This window comes from Miscanthus floridulus, chromosome 2 (assembly GCF_019320115.1).
Source record: "Miscanthus floridulus cultivar M001 chromosome 2, ASM1932011v1, whole genome shotgun sequence".
NCBI classification, from domain to species: Eukaryota; Viridiplantae; Streptophyta; class Magnoliopsida; order Poales; family Poaceae; genus Miscanthus; species Miscanthus floridulus.
In genome coordinates, this window is record NC_089581.1 from 161136416 (window position 1) to 161162635 (window position 26220).

A 26220-nucleotide genomic window follows, 5' to 3' on the forward strand; every position below is an offset into this window, starting at 1 on the left:
TTTAACAGAAGATCTGCTTCTGTTTCATCAAGGAAAGCAGAACAAAATTACAAGGAGTTCAGTATAGGAATAATTACATGGAGGAGACAAAAAGTCCAAAAAATTGTCCTGGTAGAGGTAGCAAACCTATCAGTTGTTAAGAGATGACAAAGCAGATAAGTACCTTCTGAAGGCCACTGATTTACATCGTTATGCGTATTGGCATCATCAATAGGGCCAATGCAGAAACTCTCATTGAGGTCTCCTATAATATATCAAAATTTAGAAATAAATAGGAGATTAAATATTATTTTTTTAATGAGGCGTATTTTTAGTAGAAGGTTTGCTTCTGTTTCACTAAGGAAGGCAGAACAAAGTTATAGGGAGCTCAGTATATGAATAATTAGAGGAAGGAGACAAAAGACCCAAAAAAATATCCTAACAAGTTCAACTATATCATTACAAGGAAGATCTGGAATAGAAATTAGCAAACCAAGAAAGGGTAGAGTACCACACGCAGAGCCAGAGCCAAGGACTTTATTTACTAAACAAAAAATGATTCAGGATTCAGTGACAACTTGCACAAATCTAGGAACGAAGTTAAAGGGGTTTAATTTCGTAGAAAGCTTGCTGAGCAAAATCTGACGTGGTGCAGCATGAATCGTACTCTGGTAAACACATATGACCACAATAACGTGAGGGGAAAAATTACATTTCAGCACTGATGCTACGAACTGAATTAACATATGTACATGCTAAAACTAAACCAAACGATGCATGTGAGCAATCTACTTCGCTTCAGAACTGCAAATCAAGGAAGACTAATATCCTATTTGTCTGAATTAACATATGTACATGATGAAACTAAAGCAAACGATGCATGTGAGCAATATACTTAGCTTTAGAACTGCAAATCAGAGAAGACCAATATCCTACTTGGTGAAGTACTAAATCGCAAATCAGAGAAGACCAATATCCTACTTGGTGAAGTACTAAATCAGGGAAGTACTAAAACAGGGAAGATCAAAATCCTATTGTAAAACTAATAAATCTCTTAGTAGATGAATGCAAAAAAAGCTCGAACATTTTCTGTTCGTGTCGCTGCAACCATGGAGGCACCGCTCCGATCACAACAGGAACCTAGGGGTTCCTTACCACAACACCACACACGGAGCGGAGGAAGGAGGCGGCGTCGGGGAGATAGCCATGCTGGCGGCACTTGCCCGGCCGACATGACGGGGGGTGGAGGAGGATTGCGGCCACCGCCGCGTCGCCCCACTTGCGTGCACTGGCTGCCGTCGCCCTATCCGCATCGGGAGAGAGAGGGAGCGAGTAGAGAGGGGAGAGAGAGAGGGGGGGAGGGCACGCCGGGGGGAGGGGGAGGAGGGCGGCAGCAGCTGTGCCGCCCCCGCCCTTGCGCTCCGTCTGCCGTCGCCCTGGCCGCATGGATATATATTTGTTTCAACGGATTCGAAGACGAAGGCGGAGAAGCAGGGGAGAAGCCGGAGAAGCGCATGAGAAGAGCGATGTGGCCGTGTTTTCCGGTTTCCGGGCGAGGAGCTAACGCGATTTGTAGTTTAATTAATATATATATATATATATATATATATATATATATATATATACACACACACACATAAGTAGCATGGCAGAACTTTGCACTGGGAAATGGCTGGAAAAGAAAAGCCCAAAAGAAAGAGGAGACCCACAAGGAAAACAGAAGGCACACATAGTAAGCCCAGTAGATAAAGCAAAAAGGCCGAACTATGAGCAATATTAAACATACAAATTTGATTTTACCGAGTAACAGACACAAATGAGATTATAATTTTCTCGGAATCACATTACATAGGCATGTACTTGTATATGTACACACCTATCCCATACACGCACGCATATTATCCTATTCATATGAATACCTCAGAAAGATTGAAATTAAGCAGTCAAACCTTGAGACTAATGAAGTCATCATCATAGGTGTCTCGCGGTTGATAGACACGTCATCTACTATTGAAAGAACAACGCTGGTAAATCCAGAAAATATATGAGCACTTGCATCAAATCGAGGATTTAAACTTGTGTGGACAGAAACCCAATAAGACTTCGATTCTATAATTCAGTATACATATAAAGCAAATTCATTAATTCAACAATTTGCAAGAAGTTGCCATTGTTATATACAAATTCTATTGATCACCACATGTATCATTTGGAAAAAAAACTGTTTCTCAACTTTGTAAGTCGATCATAAAACTGTTAACCGGATGTTTATTTTTTGAGCTGGAATAAGAAATTATGTCTACCATGTGAGTTAAGTAAATATGAATCCACTATACAATACTACCTCTCTCTCTCTCTCTCAAAATATATCTATAGATTTAATTTAAGTAAAACTCTTATGTTTAATTAAGTTTATAAAAAATAGTATCAATATTTATATGACTTAAAATATATACTAAAAATATATTTAATGAGAATTTTAGTGATATTTATTTAGTATAATAAGGGTCTATTCAGATACCCATGGTCTATAGTTGTGCCTAAAGTTTAGTTAATCTCACAAAAAAGACGGTGAGTTAAGTTGGTTTAAAGTTTAGTCCGTAATTTTAGTCTGCTAAATCTTAGACCATAAAATCTAACAGCCTTTAAATATTTATATATAAGTTTGGTCAAACTTAATGTGATTTGATTTAGCACCATTCTGTAATCGTTGATGAATGGATTATAATAAATAAATGTACTAAATAGTAAATGAAATGGTATCCCGTAGGTTAAGGTTTTACATTCACCTCCCTTCATTTTCTCACACGTATCACAGTACGCCGCATTACATCAGCCCAGCCTTCCCCAATTCCGGCCACACCCACACCCACACCCACTACGCCTGCGCCGCCGCCTCCCCTTCTCTTCTCTTCCCGTGCAAGCTTCACAGACGCCAGCTCCCCCTCCCTCCGCGCCGCGCCCGCTTCCGTGCCGTGATTCCTCTATCCTCGCCTTCCCCTCCCGCGCCGGCTGTTGCACCTGACCCAATCCGCCAATCTGTTCCCCTCTTCCGTGCGAGGGGTACTATCACTGCCGGCCGTTTCGATTCGGGTTCTGATCGGATCAGCGTCGGCAGATGGGTCGCGACGCCGAGGGGACCTCGCCGCCGGTGTCCTCGTCGGAATTGGAGCAGGAAGAAGAAGAAGAAGACTGCTACCTGAGCGATCAGGAGGACGATGCCCTAGAAGAGTCTGTCCTCCAGGTCCTCGAGGACGAGCACCTCGAGGACTGCCATTGGTCGGCCTCATCCGTGCGTGTCCTATCCTGATTTTGTCCTCCGCATCTGTCTCCGTCGTGAGACCACCCTCAGCTGCTTCCTCTTCCTGACGCATTCCTTCTTTGCTTGGTTGCAGGTGATTACCAAGGAATCCATCTTGGCGGCGCAGGTGACTGCGGGGGCTCTCCCCCATTCGGTTTCTACACTACACGCTATTTCTGATACTGATGCTTACTTTCTTTCTTTTTTTTCTCAATTCCATTGTGGTTTGGGCATTTGTGGGATTGCAGAGAGAGGATCTTAGGAAGGTGATGGAGCTGCTAGGGTTGAGGGAGCACCATGCCCGGACGCTCCTCATCCACTACCGCTGGGACGTGGAGAGGATTTTCGAGCTTCTCGATCAGAAGGGCAGGGATAGGCTCTTCTCGGAGGCCGGTATTCGTCTTCAGTACACCAATAATGCCGGCACAACCTCCTCGGCGGAGGTGACCTGCAATGTTTGTTATGATGATGTGCCACCTTCGGCTGCCTCCGAGATGGACTGCGGCCACAGTTACTGCAATGATTGTGAGTAATGTCTGTTTAGGTTGGCTCAGATGATTCCGCATTTTCATCTTTTGCATGTTCCAGTTAATATATTCTGGTAGGGAAATGGTGTAATGCATTGTTTGTAACAAAGAAATATGGAAGAATGACACCTCTTAACCACTATTCTTTCTAACAGTTTGGCTCTTGTCTATTAGAACTTGCAAGATCTGTTTGGTATTCAGAAGCTGCTTTGTTTGCTAACAGCTTTCAATCCTCATATATTATCAATAAAATAGTTCAATATTGTTTCTTCCTTTAGCTCTGTATAACTGTATTGTATCATTTTGGGCCTTTGGGGCATTTGTATCTGTATGTCATGCATGAAACTGGCCTTGTGATTTTGGAGCTACTGATAACTGTTGCATGTATAGTTCTAACATACTTTTGCTTCAAATCATTTCATATGTGTCGATTCATACACACTCATCATATATTTTATTTTAAATCAATCTAGAGTGGGCTTTTTAATTCTATCGTTATATTTTTTATGTTTACACGAATCATATTATTTTTTCTTCCTACCCCTTACCACCAGTCCACCACCACAAACATAGAGGACAAAACAGAGAATAGCCTTTCTATGAATGATCTTTTGCTGCACCTAGTTTCTTCCTGGATAGCTACTAACTTTCCTGTCCCTCACCTAGGTTGGACTGAATATTTCATTGTGAAAATAAATGAGGGTCAGAGCCGGCGTGTCAGATGCATGGCTCCAAAGTGCAATGCTATTTGTGATGAAGCAATAATTCGAAAACTAGTCATTGCGAGACACCCAGATATCGCAGAACGCTTTGAAAGATTTTTACTAGAATCATATATTGAGGATAATGATACAGTCAAGTGGTGCCCAAGCACACCACATTGTGGAAATGCTATACGCGTCAAAGGCGATATTTATTGTGAGGTGGAATGCACATGTGGATGCCAGTTTTGTTTTAATTGCTCCTTACAAGCACACTCACCGTGTTCCTGCTTGATGTGGGAGCTCTGGATCAAGAAATGCCATGATGAATCAGAAACAGTGAATTGGATAACAGTAAATACTAAGCCCTGTCCCAAGTGTCACAAACCTGTGGAGAAGAATGGTGGCTGCAACCTGGTTGCATGTATATGTGGACAAGCATTCTGGTTAGATCTATGCTTCTTCATCTTTACTTGTTCCATTACCAATTCATATAGTTGAAGTTGATTAACCCAATATTAGCATTCTTTGTATGATGAAATTTTCCACTTGATTGTTCTTTTGGTCTTGGCCATACAACACTGTTTTCTTGATCTCCTAGTTTTTCTCCTTTATATCATCATTATAATTTAGATTAGCTGTTCTATACTTCTACATGGCGTGGTCACAATTTCATATATCTAGTTAGAGGATGTTTCGTTAAAGAATCTGGTAAATCTACCTCCTTGTATCAAAATCTGGGAGGCAATTCATGCACAGGTTATTAGGTTGTCTTTTATGGAATATTCAGACAGACATATTAAGTTAACTGTTGCCAAGAGCACATGTTATGATGTCAGTCTTTATATCTAAACCACAAGCATATAATTTAGGACTGATTGGTGAATTGCCTGTGAGATGATTGTTGTGTCAATATTGGTACATATACATATAAATATATTTTAGTACCTTAGTCTTAGTATTGGTTGCTCTTTTCCACGCTCTTTTTTTTTGCAAGAATAAGATATTTGTAATTTGTAAATCTAATATCTTTGGGTTAGAGACAACCATTTAAATTTGCTACATAAAATTAGTTCCTAGTGGTGTGAATGATTCCAGTATTTTGCTTGTAGTATAATACACAACTTGACAGAAACATATGTGTGGCTGGTCTTAATGGTGTATGCTAAATACTCTTTCTCCTGATTATAGGATGAGCATATAACACTTAGGCCTTTTCCCCAAGGGGATTGAGGGGGAAATGAACTAATATCCCCTCACCCATGTGGCAGATAGTCAGAAAAGTTACATTAAGTGTCAAAATTAGTGTCCCATCGTGTTGTCTGATTGAGGTTGCCTTCTATTATTTTTTCTGTTCTAGATTTCATCCTCTTTTCCTTTCATGATTATGTTATCAATGTTATGTTACTTATATTTTGTTATGTGATACTTTTGAATGCAGTTGGTTATGTGGGGGTGCCACAGGTAGAGATCACACATGGTCAAGTATTAGTGGCCACAGTTGTGGTCGGTTCACTGATGATCAGACTAAGAAGACAGAAGAAGCAAGGCGAGACCTCTATAGATATATGCACTACCACAACAGATACAAGGCTCACACCGACTCTCTTAAGCAGGAAGCAAAGCTAAAGAATGAGATCCAGGGGAAGATATCCATTTCAGAAAATAAGGAGTCAAAGATAAAAGATTATTCTTGGGTCATAAATGGGTTAAACAGGCTATTCAGATCAAGGCGTGTTCTTTCCTATTCGTATCCATTTGCATTCTACATGTTTGGTGATGAGATTTTTAAGGATGAGATGACTCCTCAGGAAAGAGAAATGAAGCAGAACTTATTTGAGGATCAGCAACAACAATTGGAATTTAATGTTGAAAGACTATCTGGTTTCCTTGAGAAAGATTTTCAACTTTTTACCGATGATGAGATCATGGATACAATGAAGCATGTCATCAATCTTTCCAATGTGGTTGATAAGCTCTGCAAACAAATGTAAGAACTCTTCTTGACAGTTTTTTTTTTTTCAGTTTGTAATTTCATATACAAATTATTATAGTAAGTACTCTTTTGCAGGTATCAGTGCATTGAGAATGATTTGTTATATCCTCTACGCACACCTCACAACATTGCTCCATACAAATCAAAAGGCCTTGACAGGGCCTTGGAGCTAAATATTAGTTGGGATTCTGCTGAACAAAGTGCACAGTCAACAAAATGTAGTCAGGATGAACACAGGAACCAACCAGGTATGCATAATAATGAATATGGTAATTTTATCGCATTTCCTTTATCCAGCGTACTATCACATGAGAAGGATTACCTTTTATTATTTATTTATAGTTGCTGATGCTTATTTCCATTTGCTGTGCAGCATCGACTATTCTGGGGAAGCGAACTGAGTTGCACGGCTCGAGTTCTGATAATAGGGGGCACCAATCTAACAAGCGAGAGAGGGTAGATGCTAATGGTGGTGGTGGTGGTACACTTTTTGATCTCAATGTGCCAGCTGAAGTGGTGGACAAGATCTGAAACTTCATTATCTGATGGGTGATGGCACATTCCTTTGAACTGTACAGCTGACTTAAGCTTCCTCACCAACATACTGTTCTTTTTGCTGCCTTACCACCATAGAGCACCTCCATGTCAAATTTTTACCCTGGTGCTAGGATCCCAAGATATATAGAGTAGCCTTTAAGTTATATGTTGCATTTCATGACATGATTTGAAGCCAATGTTCATAGTTCTGATAAAGCTCGTTCTACCCCTCAAGCAAGATGAGGATATTTTGGAATAGAACTTGATCATGCTTGTGTTGCAAATTCCAGATATAATGTGTGCAGCATGGTGAAGGGAATTGTTTGTTGACAAGAATGGGGGTTCTTATTTCCTGGGGAATGGGTGGTTATAGTGACAATGCAGACAATGTTATAAAACTGCTACTGATTCGTCGTACTAAATGTGCACTTTGTTTGTTGCAACTGCCAACGATCTTGCTCCAAAGACGGGCAGGTTTCTAGGCTAGCTTTGTATTGGACCTGTGAAAATCTCGGTTTTCTGGGCATGCATGGCAGATTCTTATGGCTAACTGTATTTAACTGTAGCAGTGGGAGGAGCGGCAAGATGTCAATCAGGTACGTGTTGATAGTGTGTTCCTTAACTTCGTTTCTTCAGACTCCAAGGACCATCCGCTATCGTCCTTGCAATTCCAAATTGGATCCAAATTAGAAGTTGTACTGTTTTTTTTAGATAGATACATGACTTTTATTATGTATCTACACAGCTTATATTTGAATTGGATCCAAATTGGAAGTCGTTCTGATTTTCTTGATGCATGGCTTTTATTATATATCTAGACTTAGCCTACATTTAGGTCTGTAACAAAAATAATGTACTTCTTCTGTTTTACTTTAAATTATAAGTCACTTACATTTTTGGTACATCAATTTTGCTATATGTATCTAGACATATATTATATTAGATACATAGCAAAATCTATGTACAAAAAAATCAAAACGACTTATAATTTGGAATGGAGGGAGTATGTATACATACAAAAGACAGAAGGACTTATAATTTGGGAAACGAAGGGAGTACAAATTTGCCAAGTCAATCTTTGGACCGTGCGTTGAAACGTAGCATCTAGCCATACTGTACCTTTCTGGAACCCATGCAAAGAGACGCATATGGTGATCCATGGAAATTGGGAGCACTTATACGATGTGCACACACTTGGGAATCTTGTGCATGAAAGAACACTCTATATTGTCCTCTTATAAATAGGAAACATTTGTCCTGCGATTTGTGAAGTCTCTAGCTACTAGCTTGCCCTGTACTACTAGAAGAAAATTGCTCGAGCTCTGTAACCCTCTGACTTCGCTAATAGGACGACGCCCCAATTTGCCATGGTAGAGAACATCAGAGTACCCGTTCTCTACTGCAGCTGGTAAGTTTAGCCTCTGACAGCTTAGAGAACCGATGAGAAGAATCTTTCTGGATCTCGGCCTTGGGTCGATTCCATAATCAAATGCTCGTGGAGCTGGTTTCCAATGTGCATCGCCACCACATCTGCGGTTTCTTACTGCCCCAGCATCTCGCCTGAGTCTTCACCTACACGTTCCAGCGATTGTTTACAGCCAGTAGCTGGACGCATCGGCACAAGAGGGTCCAAGAGCACATGAAACCTCGAGCATGTCTGTCGCTGGGGGCATTTGTTTAATCCCCCCCCCCCCCCCCCCCCCCCCCCACTGAGATTTTATTATGCGGATAAGTAGGGTTACCAAGGTTCCTCTTGTCGTAATAAACGGCACGGCTTCCTTGGCCGTCATTGGCAGCATCATTTGGATCTTAGTGCTGGTCTCTGGTCATCGCGAAAAATCATTGTAACCGAGCTCTCTGGGGATAAGAAGCAGCAACGTGCGTGCGCTCTTCTCCTGCCTCCTTTCAGAGAACCGGAGATGCAGCAACAGGTGGCTAGTTCACAGAACCAGCTCATTTGACGCACACTAGACGCAGAAAAAAGATGGCCCAAAACTCGCGATCATATTTCTCTTCTCGAGCAACTTGCGGCATGATTCACAAAAAAGATGCGGCGGGTCCGGTGCTTGTTGTGCAGACCAAAAGAGAGGCTGATCAGATGGTGCTGTACGTACTACGCGTGCGCTGTACCACGCGCGCATGTGAGACGAGAGACGCTGCGCCCTGCGTCCTGCTCCTGCTCCTGGAACAGTTGGGGGCACGGGGCAGGCCTAGTGGCGCCAAGCAAGCCCACAGCTAATTGCACTGGGATTTAGGGCAACCCCAAAGCGGTGAGATTCCGTGACAAGAGGCTACATGACGCCTGGGCCCGGACGGACGGGATGGTTGGGTTGGGGGCACACTGCAGACTGCACCGATGCACCCTTTGACGTAGCGCTTGTCATGTATCCTACTAACGTGCTACTTGCCCAAAAACAAGACGACTTGACACCGTTGAGCCATGTGTGTGGTCGTCTCGGTGTAGGGTTTTCTGTTGCGCAGGATTTGGATAGTACAGGAAATCCTGCTTATACTAGCAACTACTGCGTCTCAGTCTCACTGGACAGTCAAAGATTTGTCGAGCCTGTTGTAAAAAAAAAGAAAGATTTGTCGAGCCATTTGAGTGACCAAGGAACAGGAAATGTTAGCCGGGGTTGGTCCAGTCCCAGTCCAGACATGAGGATCTGTATATGGTGTAGCAGCATCACATGACCTGCCAAAATTTTTCTTTTGGTGGTGCAACAGAACAAGCAGAGGCAGAAGTGGCGGGCTAACAGTGTGCGTCAAGGCAAAGCAGCGCCTCTTTCTAGGTGCGGCGGCGAGTCGAGATGACAAGGTCACCGGCTTGTCCGGCCGCCAGGGCAGCGGCAGTTGTGGCCTCCGGCTGCGAGCCTGCCAGTTTCTTGGCCGTGTCCAGTTTCCTTGGCTTACCTTGCAACTCGCTCGCTGCCCCGGCACGAACTTGGTCACGTCTGTTCCTCTGCGCCGCGGTGTCTGTGTGGTCATGTATGCATGCAAGACATATAGGACGAGCTCCATCAATTACCGGAGCAGAGTCGGTCACAGGTCAAACAATGAAACAACGCAATGCATGCCACTGTCCTGCTGCGTTGCTTACAGTCCTTTTTATCCACATGTGACCTGCTCATCTCATCATTGCCCAGCAAAAACCTGCATGCAATGCAGCGATGAAGTTGGATCACCATTTCTACCGACAGAAATAGGAACATCACAACCAGGAAATGGCGGAATGGACACGGAATAGCAGTTTTTTTTAACCTAATGGTGAAAAAGAACCATTCCTAGCTTTCCTTGCTATAAAGAGCTGATGCTCAATGTGGCAGAAGATTCTGTTACCATTTAGTAATCGGATTTTCTGATGGCCTGATTATAATGTCACAGAGGTGAAAAAGTCAGCAGCCTTGGACGGAGTAAAATTACCCCGCGTGCTGCGTGCATAAACAAGTAGCTTGGTCGTTTGGCCGTGGCTTGTCGTAAATGATCATAAATTTTTAGTCGAAATAGTATTTTTCTCTCACACAAATCAGTCAGCAGTACTTCTTTACGAACCAGCGACCAGCCGATCGAACAGGCTGAAGGTAAACCGGGCAGGCAGATCTGGATAGAAAATAGAGTGATGAGGCCTTCTCTGAGCTCTGCCCTCTCGACCTTGCATAAAATAGAAAAGAAGTTGGTACTCAGTCTTAGGAGTCACAGACATAAATATTACAAGGGACTTGTCACAATAAATAAAGCATCGGAATAACCGGACACAGGACCGATCTGGAGTGCTGTTCTGATATATAGCCTCTGAAACAGTACCAGCTCCACTGTACCGGCAGTGGAGTGGTGTGGTCCGTGTGACCGTGCGGAGTGGGGGTGGAGTGCCTCAAGTTCATCTCGCCCTCATCAGGCCCCAGCCCTCGCACTCCCCTCACTCAGTTGTCCTCTCACCTCACACTGCAGGGAAGAAGGGGCCTGGGAGGGAAGGAGGAACTTTCAGCCGAGAAACAAAAGGCAAAAGCATCAGCAAGTCAAGGCTTTAGCAGGTGATCGACTCCTCGGCAACAACTCCGGCCTCCACTTGCTGCGGATGATTCACCTGTGATGTGAGGCAGGTAGACGCTGCCGTCTCACTTTCTAGCCTCTACCTGTACACCATCTGCTCCCTTCGGTTCTTTAACCTTCAATGCGGGTGGCAGATTTCAGCGGTTTGCTTACCTAGCCGCAAGATAGCAATGGCGAAGGCCTGGTTGAGCTCTGTATCAGCTCCGGGCGGAGAAGCTGTAGACCTGTAGCCCCCTTGCTAGCTGGCAATGTCTCACAGCCGCTCCAAGAGGTGAGAGCTCCCTGTTTTCCTTATTCAGTCTGACGAACCTGCGTATTTAACTTTGATGGTTGCAATACCCTGTTTGGAGAACTGCTGTTGCCAAGAAAGACGGTTCTTGTGTTTTAGAAGCGGTTCTAGGCTAAGTGACCTTGGGGATTTTGCATTGGCAGCGATTCTATCAGAGTGCTCAGAATGGATAGCGCGGATTCGGCTTCGCCGAGGTGCCACGCTCAGCATCAACAGGTAACTCTCCGTCTGCGCTTGTTGAAAAATGCGAGGCTACCACTTGCTTCTTCAGTGTCTTGAAAATATCTGGTACATATCCTGACTAGATGTTATCTTATTTCTGTTCTGCTTGACTCTTGTACAATGTCTGTTGAATAGAAGGATGCCGGAGAACTCAAGGACCAGAATAGCACCAGCAAGATGCCGTCCAGTGCTACTGAGCTTCCATGCTCCTTGAAGCGTGAGGTAAAATCAGATACCAGATCTTCTCCCCCCTAGCCATAGGTTATTGTTCATTCCAGACCTGTCTCAGCTAGTTGTTTCAGAGGTTATTGGAATGGAGGGAGTATTTATCTTGTCATGTTTTCTTCACCAAATGCCATATGTCAGTATAAGAATGTCAATATAATTTTTGATACCTCTTGGTGCTCTCAGGCGGCAACTCTGGCATTACTGCTTGCCTGCAGAAAACTCCTTGGTGGTGAATGCCTAGTGTTTAGCTATATTTCCAAATATGTAACGCCCCTGTAAACTCGCTGCTGTAACCCTCTCACAACCCCTCATGCTACTGTAAACGTTGTTGAGTAGCATTTGTTATTGCCCTCCAATTCAATCCAATCAGGTGGGAAGTCTCCTCCCCTCCATGACCTGTAAAAAAAAAAAAAAAAACTAAGCATAATTCATTCTTGAAATGTATGTGATGATATTTCTACCTGGTTATTCATACTTACGATGCTACTTCTGCAGGTCCAAGTCCTTGAAAAGCGACTAAATGATCAATTCGTCATGCGCCGTGCTCTTGAGAAAGCACTAGGTTACAAGCCTTGTACTATTCATGCATCAGGCGAGAACTGCATTCCAAAGGTGAAAGTCCTTCTCTTATACAGTTCAGCATCTGGACGAGCTAAAAAAAAGTGTGGAAATATTTACCATATTATTCCAATGTTTTACTTCCACACCATGATTTTTTTTTCTGAAGACAAGAGTTTTCACTTAACACATAGCCTCTTTCTTTCTTCCATGCCATCTCAGCCGACTGAGGAGCTAATAAAGGAGATTGCAGTACTCGAGCTAGAGGTCATATGCTTGGAGCAACATCTCCTAACACTATACAGAAAGGCTTTTGAACAACAATTTTCCCCCGTGAATTCTGCTTGTGATGTGGAAAGTAACAAGCAGCCAGCTAGGTCTTTTTCAGGCATACTATCTGAAGCTTCAGAGCTCAACTTCTCAACCCCAAGGAAGCACCAACTAATCCAGTCCAGTCGAATGGTCCTGGCACGCAAGTCCACACCTGCAGCTTCTACAAGCGAGACTAGCAATGAAAAGATCAATATTGGACGCAGCCATTCCTCGCTCCTGCACCGTTCCGTTAGAGTATCTCCGTCAGCAAACAACCTTGCTAGAGCTCTGAAATCATGCCATACTTCACCTCTATCTTTTGTTGAGGTACAAAATGATGTCTGAAATCTCTTTGGTTCTAAAGTATTTTAATAGGTTTGCTGCAGGGCTTAGTTAGTGGTACCTTCGTCTTGAACTACAAGGGATTCTAGCTATGCACCTAGACAGAGCCAGAATCCCTTGTATTTTATAGGATGAAGGTAGTACATGTTTTATAGTAGCAAATTTGATGTGCTGAAATCCTAACATAATCTCAACCGATGACCAGGAAGGAAAGTGCATGGATCCTGGCATTGTGAGTTTGGCAGACATCTTGGGGACCAGGGTTGCAGACCATGTTCCTCAAACGCCTAACAAGATATCTGAGGACATGATCAAATCCATTGCGGCCATATACATAAGGCTGAGAGACGTCCCTGCCGTGCAGCATGCCTTCTTCCCCTCACCGTGCTCATCCTTTTCTTCAGCAAGTGGACTATCTTCCAAGTATACTGCAGATATATGGAGCCCCAGGTGCAGGAAAGAGAGCTTCATCGAGGCGTGGCAGGACAACGAACTAGGCAATGGTGAATCAAGGGAGCTGGGGCTGCAATATGATTCTGTGATAGAGGTGTCTGCTCTTTGCAAGGGTGATCAGAGGTCTGCTGACGTTAAGGATATGTTGCACAAATATATGTGAGTATTTGACATGCCATTTTTTTCTCTCTTCCAGTTCATAGGGATCAAATTACAAGTATTTGCTGACTAGCTGCAGGTTCCACTCTGTAGGTCACTTGTACAGCTTCTAGAAAGTGTTGATCTCAGTGGAATGAAAAGCGAGGAGAAGCTTGCTTTCTGGATCAATGTGCATAATGCGATGATGATGCATGTAACTATTTTCTTGCCCTGAACCTCGATATCTTAACTTCTTGAACTGAAAACTGATGGTGTTCAATCTAAACATTTCTCCTTTTTTTTTTCAGGCCCATATCGAGTACGGGATTCCACAGAGTAACAGCAAAAGAATACTGCTTACCAAGGTAGAAAGACCTATATCGAATTACAAATCTCAGCCTGATTTGAACTTGAGTCTGACGGCATGTTTTGTGCCACAGGTATCCTACATCATTAGTGGCCAAAGAGTAAACGCGGAGCTGATAGAGTACCAGATCCTGTGCTGCCGAGCACAACCTTCTGGACAGGTTTGTTCTGCCTTCTCCCCCCTCCTGTATTCTGTTTATTTTTGCCTCCCGGAGTCAGGCCTTAGCTTAAAAACTGGTCAGTCGATTCATGGTGGTTCCTTCTGAATGAATCTTGCAGTGGCTTCGGCTGCTGCTCTACCCGAAATGGAAGTCCAGCAGGGACAAGGACGAGCTGCAAGGCTTCGCCGTGGACCGCCCCGAGCCTCTGGTGCACTTTGCACTGTCCTCCGGTAGCTACTCGGACCCAGTGGTATGTAGCACGTAGTACGCTGCATCAAATGCACACCCAGAGTACCCCAACTGCCAACGGGACACACGCACATCACGCACGACAGCTCCGAAGCATTTCATCTCCTCGAATGCAACTGTTAACTGTAACTTTGCAGGTGCGGCTGTACAGCCCCAAGAGCCTGTTCCAGCAGCTGGAGGCGGCGAAGGAGGAGTACATCCGCGCCAACGTGGGCGTCCGCGGGCGGGGGCAGCACAAGATCATCCTCCCCAAGGCCCTGGAGCTGTACGCGAGGGACGCCGGGCTGGGCGCGCAGGAGGTGGTGGCCGCGGTCGAGTGCCACCTGCCCGAGGGCCTCCGGGACGCCGTGCGCCGGAGCCAGCAGCAGGCCGGGCGGGCGCGCGGCAGGGGCGGCGGCGCCGGCGTGGAGTGGAAGCCGCACAACCTGGCGTTCCGGTACCTGCTGGCCAAGGAGCTGGTCGGCGGGTCCCCAGCGTGCAGCCGGCAGCTCGAGAAAGGCGGCCCCGTCAGTGCGCCGCTGCGTGCTGAGCCGTGATCCATCAGATCGCCATGGGTCCGTGGCCGTGCCGAGCCGAGACCGAGGTGTAACGAGTTTTGAGATGCGCGGCGGCACACTGCTGGGCTGGGCGTGTATGTACAGAGAGAGATGGACTTCTTCTGATTTACTAGTATGCGCTCTGCTGTCAAATTGTCCATAGTGAATAGTGGCACCTGAATTCCCCCGCTTACGTGGCCGTTTAGAATGGAACGCTAGAAATTCGAGAGGAACTTTACACTAGGGAGTTTCAGATTCAGACAAACAAACTCGTTTCCCGGAGAAATCGGAAACTTTTCCACGTTCCAGTAAAGATCGGGGCCCGGTTACAGTGAGCCTGACATGCTTGATGTAGCGCTAGTACGCTGTACAAAGTTAGGCTCGTCCAGACCTGATCAACTGGAAACCGGCCCAGGAACCACCGGACCGGACACTTTGCCCGATTATTATTCTCGGAACGTCCCGTGGGTGTTTGGAAACGAGCACGACCCCTGCTTCTTGGTGGGGAAGAAAGGATCACGAACGAGAATTTGACTTGGATTTCCTTTGCTAAAACCCGCCGCTGTTTCGCTCTCCGCGCGCTTAGCCGCCCACGTTATTGACGAGCGCTGCTGCCGCTGCGCTTGCGCGGTTGCGCCTGCGCCCCAGCTGCCAAGTCCCTAACCAACCGCTACGCTTCTGTCGCTGCGGCACACGGTTTTGGTTTTTGGCCTTGCATCCTAGCCCCCGACTCCGTGCGGTATGCGTAATTGCGTACCGCTACTGACAGAGGAGCAACGCAACATGGCCAGTGCCCACTGGTAGCCGGTCCATGCGTCTTGGCTCGTCAGGTGCCCCAAGGGCCACCCTCGCCTGGGCCGATCCACCTATATAAACTTGTGCTCCACTTCGGCTCTTATCACACCCAATTTCCCACTCAAACCGGAACGTGCACCCATCAAATCCCACCAGTGTCCAGGGCTCAGGGAATTGACACAGCTCTACAGCAACTCAGGAAGCTAGCCAGCAAGCCGAATAATCAACGACAGGCATGGCGCTCGCGGAGGGCAACGGCGCGGTCGTCTTCAGCGAGGAGCAGGAGGCGCTGGTGCTCAAGTCGTGGGCCGTCATGAAGAAGGACTCCGCCAACCTGGGCCTCCGCTTCTTCCTCAAGTACGTTATATATTATTGGTATCCCTGTGCTAGTTCTACTGCGTTTGGGCTGCATGGCACCGCCGGCGGTCATCGCACTTGCTCCTTTTGATTCATTGGCGCCGCCGTCCGCTCCCCTGCTGACTGCAGGGTCTTTGAGATCGCGCCGTCGGCGAAGCAGATGTTCTCGTTCCTGCGCGACTCCGACGTGCCGCTGGAGAAGAACCCTAAGCTCAAGACGCATGCCATGTCCGTCTTTGTCATGGTACGTCGTTGTCATTTCTCACGTACGCTAGAATCGATCGAGATGTATTCCACGCGATCGAAATCGAACGACAAGGACTGACAGGGAAATGTTTGTGTGTCGCGATCGATGCTGCAGACTTGCGAGGCGGCGGCGCAGCTTCGCAAGGCCGGGAAGGTCACCGTGAGGGAGACCACGCTCAAGAGGCTGGGCGCCACGCACTTGAAGTACGGCGTCGCAGATGGCCACTTTGAGGCAAGTCAACAGCCGGGGCCCCCAATTTGTCAATTCACCTTTATTCCTGTACGTCTTCTAAGATTGAATGACAGCATTGAAATAATAACCGTAATATCGCGCGTGTTGATCACGATACAGTTGACGAGGTTCGCGCTGCTTGAGACAATAAAGGAGGCGCTCCCCGCTGACATGTGGAGCCTCGAGATGAAGAAAGCCTGGAGCGAGGCTTACAACCAGCTGGTGGCGGCCATCAAGCAAGAGATGAAACCTGATGCCTAGCGCGACGACCACTGAGCTTCAAATTGACCCATGACGCAGCACCGTCTCAAATGTACCGCCGCTTGATTGCGGATTAACTCGTGTGATCTTGCACTTTAGCAATTTCTCTCTGGAGAAGCGTGTGTTATTATTTTTGTGAGAGCTTGTTTTGTGTACTGTCTTTTCTTCTTGTGATTAGTAATAAATAAAGATGTAGCATTCTCCAATTTGTTATATCAAATTTAAAAAGACTATATTTTATTAATAAAAGAAAAGGTTCATTAAAATTATTTCAACTATTTTATTAGTTTTCATTATTTTAAATCGAGCTTTTAAAGTTCATAAATTAATATGAAAGGAACAATAATAGAATAAAAGATTATGTGCCAATATTTTCAAAGGTTGAAAGTAAATATGTAAATCGATACCATATATGTTTTAATTGATATTGACACAAAAAGGAAAAAAAAACAGACAAAAAAAAGGTGTGTTGTACTCATGGGCCTCGCTCCCTTCGTTGAGCGCTGACTCAGCAATAAGATAAACGACACTGGTGTGCATCCATTGACTCGTAGGTCGTAGCCAGCAGGTAATCTAATTCTAATTCATGCAATAAGCTTTAGTTTCAGTAGCACAAGTGCCCAGTTTCGGTAGCACAAGTGCCCACATCAGTTTACATGGCATCGTTCGTCATTATTACGTTGCTCTTCCTGGTCACCGCGATCCGGCGGCGGCGCCGTCGAGGGCGGCGCTGCCGCTGCCGGCAAGAGGGCGGAGACAGGGGGCGAGCAGGGGCACATGCCCCCCTATAAATGTGAAATTTCCATTTTAAAATTCAAATAAACTTTGAAAACTTAATAATACTGCAAGACGTGCCGGTACGACTATCAGTACGTCAGCGTGGAGGCGGTCGGCGTCCTCGCCTATGAAGCATTCACTTTCAGCGAAAAGGACCAGCAGGTCTCCCTGAGCTTAGGCTTTGGCTGCGGCGCGCTCACAGACGGCAACCTCCTCGGCATCCTGGGGATGGGTCCAATGGTTCTATCGATGGTGTCGCAGCTGGTGATACCGAAGTTCCCCTATTGTCTCACGCCTTACGCCGACCGCAAGAGCAGCCTGCTCTTGTTCGGTGCATGGGCTGATCTGCTGAGATACAAGACAATGGCGGGGCCAATCCAAAGAGTGCCTATCTTGAGGAACCCGGTATCATGGCATCGACCGTCCGCGGAGTTATACTGAGCTACATTCTTGGGAGCTTGCTCAGGAGCCTGGCAAGGTTCTTGCGTTGGAGTGCCCACCGCCACCGAGAGCACGCAAGGGCGGAGTAGGGCACGCAAGGGTGGAGCAGGGCGGCGACGACGTGTTGGTCGACGAAGAGGCGTACTTGATAAGGCAGCCTCCATCATTGAGAAGGTCGCCACCAAGCTTTAGGCCTCTGGTGGGCCGCGAGCTAACAAGGTGAAAGATAGTAGGCGTTATCTTGTTTGAGTGGACATGCACGTGCGACACACATGTGGTTATGGATATGACCTTTTAGCATATAAGCACAATCCCTCGTACATGACAAGTCAATGATAAGGCAGCCTCCATCCTCTGGTGGGCTGTGAGCTAGCAAGGTAAAAGATAGTAGGTGTTTCTTGCCACTAATAACTAGTGGACATGCACGTGCGACACGCGCGTGGTTATGGATATGACCTTTTAGCATATAAGCACAATCCCTTATAGATGATAAGTCAATATACAATGCGATATATTATTCTGTAAATTTGTGTTGCTTCATATGATTAGCAATAGTTCTATTAGTATTTATTACAAATGCGGAAATGCCCAATGATATCGCTCGAGATGATCTCGCATCTTAACCTAGGTTGATGCAGTGCAAGTAGCCGCATCTGTATATCAGAGCCAAATGTGAACAACTTATGATATGTACATGTCGACACAATTTAGATATTAATTTGAATGAAAAGATTTTACTATAAAAAAATCTAAACAAGTTTAAAATTCTCATAAAAAAGAAGATTACCATTGAGACCAAATCTGAACAAGCCCGAAACATTGTTAACTTGGAAGTGACATATAACAACAATTCATATCATATATTAAAAAATGCATCATGTGTCTTCTTGCAAGATAATTTAGATACATTTAAATACAATAAAGAATGACTAAACAAAAATATCTTGGGAAAATATGAAAGTTCAATAACCATATCAATTGGAAATATTACACTGGATGAGGATGATGTACAACTATTCTAGAACATTCAGTGCCAAAGGACATAATGCCAATATCTCAGCTGTATACCGACTTGAGAGTATTGTATATCGACCGAGGGGGAAATAAGATTTTTTCTATGAGGTACGTGAACTGACAGATTAATTACATTTTCTCTGTGATCCTTTCGAGACCCGTCAAAAAAAGTGGCACACGGGGAAAATACAGTTTTCAGTAGTGCAATTCAGATTCATAATCTCAAAACTGAAAATTGATGTTATTTTAGTGTCGTCTAATCAAATTTGCTACAAAACTTATCATCCTGCAATGCACTGTGTTTGCCTTGAATCCATCTAAGTTTACTTACCCCACAGGCAAGAGTAACATTCATTTGACTCTCTATCCCAAACAATAGGATAAAATCTTCAAAAACAACTGATTCATTCATCTTCACTTTGGCTTGGACTATATAAGAAGTAAAGAAAATTCAGGAAATGATCACGGTTTTATAAGTAGCAAACATATTTTCGAGGAATTATCATATACATTGGCCATATATGCTCTTTCACACTATATCCAGGCTTCATGTTATTCTGATATATGCACTGAAACCATATAGGGAAAAACATGCCTTATAAATCTGTCATGACCATGCAAACACTATAAATGGTGGTTTTGGTTTGTGACGGATACTCTAGGAGGTGCCAGTTACCATTTTAGTGAACTAATTACTTCAAGAGACAATTAGAAAATCAGTGAGATGTCATGTTTTCCTATGAGTGGAATGCATCGACAGGAGAACCAGTTGTAACTTGTAACTGCTAGTCCAGCCTCAGTACCCTCCATCCCTGTATATGTTAAAATGCACACCAAAATATTAAGCATAGCTATGTGATAAATTTCAGAAAAGGAATATTAACTCTGTTTTCTAATGATTCATCAATGATCAATGCACTAATTAGCTTCAATCCACTAATATTAGCTCTTTCAGTGAGATAATTGCCTAACCAAAACATAATAAAAGTGAAATCTCCCTAGCAGTGCAAAACCATTCCAAGTAATGAAGTGGCAGTACTTGCCTCAATTTTCAGGTAGATACATTGTGTATGCACAACCACCTTGGAAATTGACTCCTGAATCAAGTTTTTCAGCAGATGACAGAAATATTTTTACTTATAGCTTCCTACACTGAGTGAAGCAAAGCAGGTATATTTGATTAGTAATTCACATGGTTAACCTCAAACATACTCATATCTTTTTATTTCACACTGAACTTAGTGTATTGATACTAACCACGATGATTTAACCTACAATAGATTCAGATTAGTATGTTTTCCCACTGTGAGATCCAACGAAACACATGAAGCCACACCTTCTACCAAGAGCAGCCCTCATGTGTACTGCTGCTAATAGAAATTGTTTTGAAGTATGCGCGAGATATCTTTTAGTTGAGCTGCACAGGTTCAAGGGAGCAGACCACTGTCTATGGGGTTTCGGTCCATGTTCACGAACTGAGCGCCATTGGGACCCCATTACCCCAAGCATGTCCACTGCCCCATGGGGCCTCCCTACATTGTTACCCCCAGTTGCCTCTACCTCGCTGTGTTTTTAAGGGTGGAGGATGTTATTATTAGTAATGTACTGTTGCTACCGCTAAGCAAAATATCAAAGTCTGAACAGAGAAGGCATTAACTAACCTGGTTAGTTTTGCATGTACGTCATTTGAAACAGACTCCATTGATCTTGCGTGCAGAATCTAAATCTTTGTACCAGCCCGGAACCATGCAAATATATGTAGATGTGCCATATGATCTGACAACAAAAATAGAAGTAAACGTGAGACACGAGATATAGAAACACATGTAGGTTCTTTGATAAACATTGGAAAATCCTTTTCTGAAAATTGTGCTTTCGGATATTCCATAATCTGAAAAGAGATATTAGTAGATTTGTAGCCTCCAAAGGCAGCTTGGGTCTTTAGCACTGCGTGACCTTTATCTCTTGAATAGAACAAGAGAAAGAGAGACCATTTAAATAAAGTTTGTTTGGAATACTGATAAATGCTGTTCAATGGAGGAGTAATCATCATTTAAAGAAAGGGTTGTGTTTATTATACAGAAAAATGTTACCTTGCTGTATCTTGTTTACGCACCCTTGTACCACAACCAACAGCACCCAATTTCAGGTAAATTGTAGTTTGATAGTGATGTGTAGTCGTTTTGCTTTCAATGGCTCCCTGCCGAAACAAGTGGCACACAATTAGCAAATACAACTTCCATACCCGGCAATGGCGCCGTGCAGGGCGCTGTGCGACAGCAGAGGAGAGCCAGAGCCCGACGTCGAGGAGCACCTGGTTGCCGGAGGCGTCATGGTGTTGGCAAAGCACATGCTCTTGGCGATGAGGTCCTGGCCGGCGCCCTCGGCCACGACGATGACCATGTGGCCATTGCCGCGGAGGCGCTTCTCCACGAACTCGAGGTAGGAGGGCGACTCCGGGATGAGGCAGCAGTCGACGTCGCGGCTGGCGAGCGTGGCTTACATGGCGATGAAGCCGCTGTTCCGGCCCAAGAGTTTGACAACCCCGATGTCGTTCTTTGCTCTCTCGGCGTCGACGTGCGCGGCATTGATGGCGCGCTGCGCCTCGTCCACGGCGGTGTCGAACCCGAACGACTTGTAGATGACGGCGATGTCGTTGTCGATGGTCTTGCACGCCGACCACGGCGCACTTGAGCCCGCGGCGCGGCACCTCCGTCGCGCGCGTGGTCGGCGAGGGCGCTGATTCCCCGCGTCGTCCGTCGCTGGGCGCGTGGTCGGCGAGTGTCCATTAGTGCGCGCGTGGTTTGCGAGCGCGCTTCCTTGAGATCGCGAAGGGAGCGGCGGTTACCGCGGTGAAAAAGAAAACCGCCAAGTTGCGCGACGGCGGCGTGGGAGGCGGGCGGGTACAAAATTTTCGGTGTAAAAAAACAGGACTAAACAACTAATGTGTAAGATCTTACGCGTAAGATCTTACTACGGACCCACCGTCAGATTAATAGGAACCATCAGATTAAATGAGATGAAGCCATCAGGTACATGGTATTTTTCAATTTTCGCTCCTTTTATAGTATAGATATAGATTTAGACATAAGTAAGAACGGCGTTCTGAGCTCCTCTATCAATGTCACAGTGTGATTATAATGATATGATAAGTGATCCTTGGTGGTACTCGTAATAATATGATAAGTGATCCTTCGTGGCCTAATATAATGAGTGATCCTTCGTCGCGTAATAATGAAAAAGTTTCTCTCCGTGTCGCATGGTCTGTCTTTTCGTTAGGGGATCCCATGGTCTGTCCTGATTAGGCCTCGTTCGGTTCTGTCTGATTGGCCCGTTCTGGAGCCCGTTCCAGGTGGATCGGAGCGGCCCATTTAAAATTGGGCTGGCCCGGAAAATAAACAGGCTGGGAACCAACTTTCCACTCCCATTTCTCAAAAAAAAAAAAAACTTTTCACTTCCCCACAAAAAAATTACAAAAATGACACTCGAGAGCACTTCTTGATTACGATGACAAGTGGGTCTATTTTTGCAAATCGCCCCTCACCCACGGCCCGGAACGCATCCACTAGTCAGACCTCCGGCTCGGAGTCTGGCGCTGGACGAAAGCACGCGAGCCAGGCGACGAGACGGCGCAGGACGCGACGCCGCGGCGGCAACGGCGACGGTGAGCGCTTCCACTCCGACGTCCACGAGCCTTTTCTCTGGTAAGGCGGCTCTTAGTTCTTATGACTGAGGGCTAGGTGATTCAAAGACTGGTTAACTTCGTGGGCGGCGAGATCCGGCCTCCGGTCGCTGGCAGACGTGAGATCAGGCTCGTCGTAGTGGATGTAGAGGGAGATGGGTTCTAGCTTGAGCCTCGAGCTCCAGTTATGCAGCATCTGGCGGAAGCGCCAGGCGCGGACACCGCGGAACAGCGGCTTGCGCGTGGGTGTGCGGCAGCCACCAACCGGCCGCGGCGGCGGCGCAATAGCTGCATACGGCATCAGCTAGCGACCTGGGTTGGGGCCGCTGGACGGCTGGCAGTAAATTTGGTCGGAGGAATCCTGCCGTTTGCTCGTACTTGCGATGCAAATTAGGACTTGTTGAAAAGTGTTGTACGTATTTTATCGAGTGGGCGTGCACCCAAATAGGAGTACCCAAATTGGGACTTGTTTGATCTACATTTGAGATCTGGTTACATATATAACTCAGTTGTACTTGTTCAGATCATATACAAACTATTGGTTTCTTCTAAGCTCAACTGCACTCCTTATTGGTTTACTGATCTGCAATTCTCGTTGGTTTTCAGGCCAAGTTTGTATTAATCTTCATCATGCAAATCTTTTTCAGGTTGTTTGAGACCCAACTAGGACAATTTCTAGGTTCAGATGTGTTGGTTGGTCGTGACACATGCAGAGGCTGCTCAGATCCTAGATAGTGGTGGTGCGTTACTTGCTAAATGATGTTGCATAAGAACATCTACTGATGGCACTTACAGGGTACTGAAGGTTGGTTGTGATCATCTGATGCATATGTTTTCCATTTCATAATTTATTTTCTTAATAAGCATTCAAAATTGTTGCACAACTGTAGTTTAGCAATCTGTTTTTTTTCTTCAAAGTATGGTGGACATGCATACTCTGCAGCACTAAATCTTTGCACGCCTTACTACTGCAGTAAAAAAAAATATGAAATTTTTACTTTTCCTCTGAAATACTTCAATCATTTCCTACATCTCCATATCTTCCCTTATAGTCAGTGGCGGAGCTAGCGCTGAAAGCAAGCAGGGGCCAAACGGGCCTCAAGAACTTACTGCTACAGGCAAGCATGGCACCATGAGCTACCAGAAAGCTTGCAAGCTGCATCTAGTCAGTTAAGGTCTAATGATAAGAGCTTGTGCAACATGGGGCGCTAATGGACTGTTATGGACCGTTAAATCATTTTTTGCCACCGTGGACTCCAGAGTGGACGACTCGGTTGGCGATTACGGATGGATTTGCTGCTCCTCGAGGCAGCGACGCTTCACCGGCTCTTGCGTGATCCCTTCAGCTGAGTGCTCGAAAATCTATCCGCATATGCGACACAACAGCCGCATCATAAGCGCCTTTAAATATTTTTTGCGTTGTAGATTAAGTTCGTAGAGAGACGCTTGCTTACATAATATTTTCTCTTTCCATCTAAACACCTTTACAGGAGTCTAATTTGCATTGTACGTGCCCTTAAGTAGTAACAGACAAAACAGCTATGCGAGTAGACAGTGTGGAAATATGCATGCACTTGCACATGACGACCATGGAACTTGATGCACGGCAAGGGGGGGCCATGGCCCTCTATGGCCCTAAGGTAGCTCCGCCTGTGCTTATAGTATGCCTGGTAGGATAGATAATATTATGAAGGTATTTGGTTGCTGTTCTGAGGGGAAGATAATGATTCCTTGTGTTTTGTATGAATATGTGTGCTGGAGGATTTTGCGTAAATGGTGGGGTGCCATCCGCAGCACTCTTATATGTTACCTATGGATCCTTTAATTATATGAATTGATAAGATTTGGCTGCTTACAAACTTGATTATAATTAATTATGAAAACAATCAAGAAAAGCTTTGGAGTCTTGCCAACAATACTAGCTATTCAACTAATCAGCAAGCCAACTTTGGTTACGATTACTTGCTTAGGCTATTAAGCATGTATGTGTTTATACACTTTCAACATTTCATGGAAGATAGCATTGCATCACCTATTGAGCTCCAACAAGTAATGCATGTCCTCACCAATTTTGATATATATATGAATGCGCACAAACATTATGAATCCCTGTCCTTAGCTGTAAAATAAATTGTGCTGCAGTGCTGTCTAAGCCAGTTCCAGGAGATTTGTTTTCCTTTTCCTGTTGCATTATTTGAATCAACAAGAAATAAATACCCTATGGTTTATTAGAGTATTTTATTTATCAAAATTACAATTTGGCGTTGCAGATTGACCATTGTATAAGAACTACAAGATTGGTTCTTCTAGCTTTGCACTCATCAGCTTTTAACTTCCAGTCTACCATTCACCAGTGCATTTTCAGTTCATATGCATGCTCTTACTATCATTATGAATTAGTTATTAGCGGTGTGTTCAGTGAAGTTATACTCGAAACAGAGAAATTACTAGCTTTTGTTGAGTTTTGAATGGACGCTTGTACAGTCAATTATATATACTAGTAAATAACTGACTGGCTGGCTCTGAGTTTAGTATGGTTCTTAACATAATTTTCCTTGTGAATTGTAGTACTCCCTCTATTTATTTCACTTTTCAATTTAGACAATGGAATCTGAGTGTGACACTAGTACTCTTCCGATCTTCCTTTCCTTGCCAACTGGCATTTGCCTGATACAAAAGCAAGTTCCTGTTGTGACATGGCTAGAAGCCTAGAAGGCTAGAACACAGTGAATTCATTCAGGTTGTTTAATGGTACTTTTTTTTCTCCAATGATCTCCTGACACTTTTGTGGTATTAATTTTACTTGTGTAATTGACTGTTCCATAGCTCGTTTTGTTGTATAAGCATGTATTGAACACTACATGTTGGTTTGTTGCAGGAGGCTCCAAGGTCAATACTCAAAACTACTAGACAGGCATAGAAGGCCATTGTCTGAGTACAAGAAGAGGATTTATCATTCTATTTTATCCTGCATCATCATAAGCTACCTATTGAATTTTGAGAATAAGCCTTGTCAGTTTTGTTTATTTGTTGCTTTGACAACATAGAATATTTATGTTTTCAAACTGGCTACATAATTATGCTTTGGATTTATGCACTTTGGGTATTATCGTAATTTATGTTTTGGATCTAGGAACCATTTCCATGTTTAAACATGATATTATAGCACTTTGGGTCCTGAGTGTTTATCACCACCATGTGCACATGTGTGTGTCTTTGAGTTGATGACCACGCCATGCAATCCCTGGCTTAGTCCCAGGTAAAACCGAATGCAGTTTTTGAAGAGGGGGATTAAGAAAAGGAGAGTATTCAATCCTCAAGAGGTTTGAGTGACATGGTAGGGATCCACTCAATCCCTCCCTGGATAACCGTGTGAACCGAACGAGGCTAGTGAGAGTAGTTTTTTTTTCATGAGATACAACTTGGATGCACACAACTCATGTACTCCACACGTACACACACGCTTGTGCGTC

General features: G+C 44.7%; 3 protein-coding genes and 2 long non-coding RNA genes across 7 annotated transcripts; 4 read left to right on the forward strand and 1 right to left on the reverse strand.

The window, feature by feature from the left end:
- The first annotated feature begins 2807 nt into the window (after nt 1-2807).
- On the forward strand, nt 2808-7820 carry LOC136540362 (probable E3 ubiquitin-protein ligase ARI2). Its single transcript, XM_066532358.1, has 7 exons — nt 2808-3271; nt 3375-3407; nt 3529-3805; nt 4474-4954; nt 5950-6498; nt 6580-6752; nt 6878-7820. The coding sequence occupies exons 1-7, from the start codon at nt 3098-3100 to the stop codon at nt 7033-7035; spliced, it is 1845 nt and encodes a 614-aa protein (XP_066388455.1). The 5' UTR covers nt 2808-3097; the 3' UTR covers nt 7036-7820.
- A 3094-nt stretch (nt 7821-10914) lies between these two features.
- LOC136540363 (uncharacterized) lies at nt 10915-15216 on the forward strand. Of its 3 annotated transcripts, none has more exons than XM_066532359.1 (12): nt 10915-11138; nt 11223-11359; nt 11521-11593; nt 11735-11821; nt 12323-12439; nt 12608-13024; nt 13245-13651; nt 13745-13844; nt 13939-13995; nt 14071-14157; nt 14276-14407; nt 14544-15216. In XM_066532359.1, exons 2-12 carry the CDS (start codon nt 11337-11339, stop codon nt 14940-14942), a joined length of 1899 nt encoding a protein of 632 aa, XP_066388456.1. In that variant the 5' UTR covers nt 10915-11138; nt 11223-11336; the 3' UTR covers nt 14943-15216. The 3 variants fall into 3 exon arrangements, with proteins under 3 accessions (XP_066388456.1, XP_066388459.1, XP_066388458.1); XM_066532362.1 differs by having other exon boundaries at nt 11738-11821; XM_066532361.1 differs by having other exon boundaries at nt 10915-11134.
- Nucleotides 15217-15775: 559 nt separating this feature from the next.
- Nucleotides 15776-17069, forward strand: LOC136540364 (anaerobic nitrite reductase GLB1-like). The gene is made up of 4 exons (XM_066532363.1): nt 15776-16094; nt 16224-16338; nt 16456-16572; nt 16693-17069. The coding sequence occupies exons 1-4, from the start codon at nt 15973-15975 to the stop codon at nt 16831-16833; spliced, it is 495 nt and encodes a 164-aa protein (XP_066388460.1). The 5' UTR covers nt 15776-15972; the 3' UTR covers nt 16834-17069.
- A 2087-nt stretch (nt 17070-19156) lies between these two features.
- On the reverse strand, nt 19157-21828 carry LOC136540365 (uncharacterized). The gene is made up of 3 exons (XR_010779933.1): nt 21380-21828; nt 21159-21265; nt 19157-20841 (listed from the first exon to the last, which is right to left on the reverse strand). It is a non-coding gene; the product is annotated as an uncharacterized lncRNA (long non-coding RNA).
- Nucleotides 21829-22615: 787 nt separating this feature from the next.
- Nucleotides 22616-25941, forward strand: LOC136540366 (uncharacterized). The gene is made up of 3 exons (XR_010779934.1): nt 22616-22769; nt 23395-23552; nt 25626-25941. It is a non-coding gene; the product is annotated as an uncharacterized lncRNA (long non-coding RNA).
- The last annotated feature ends 279 nt before the right edge of the window (nt 25942-26220 follow it).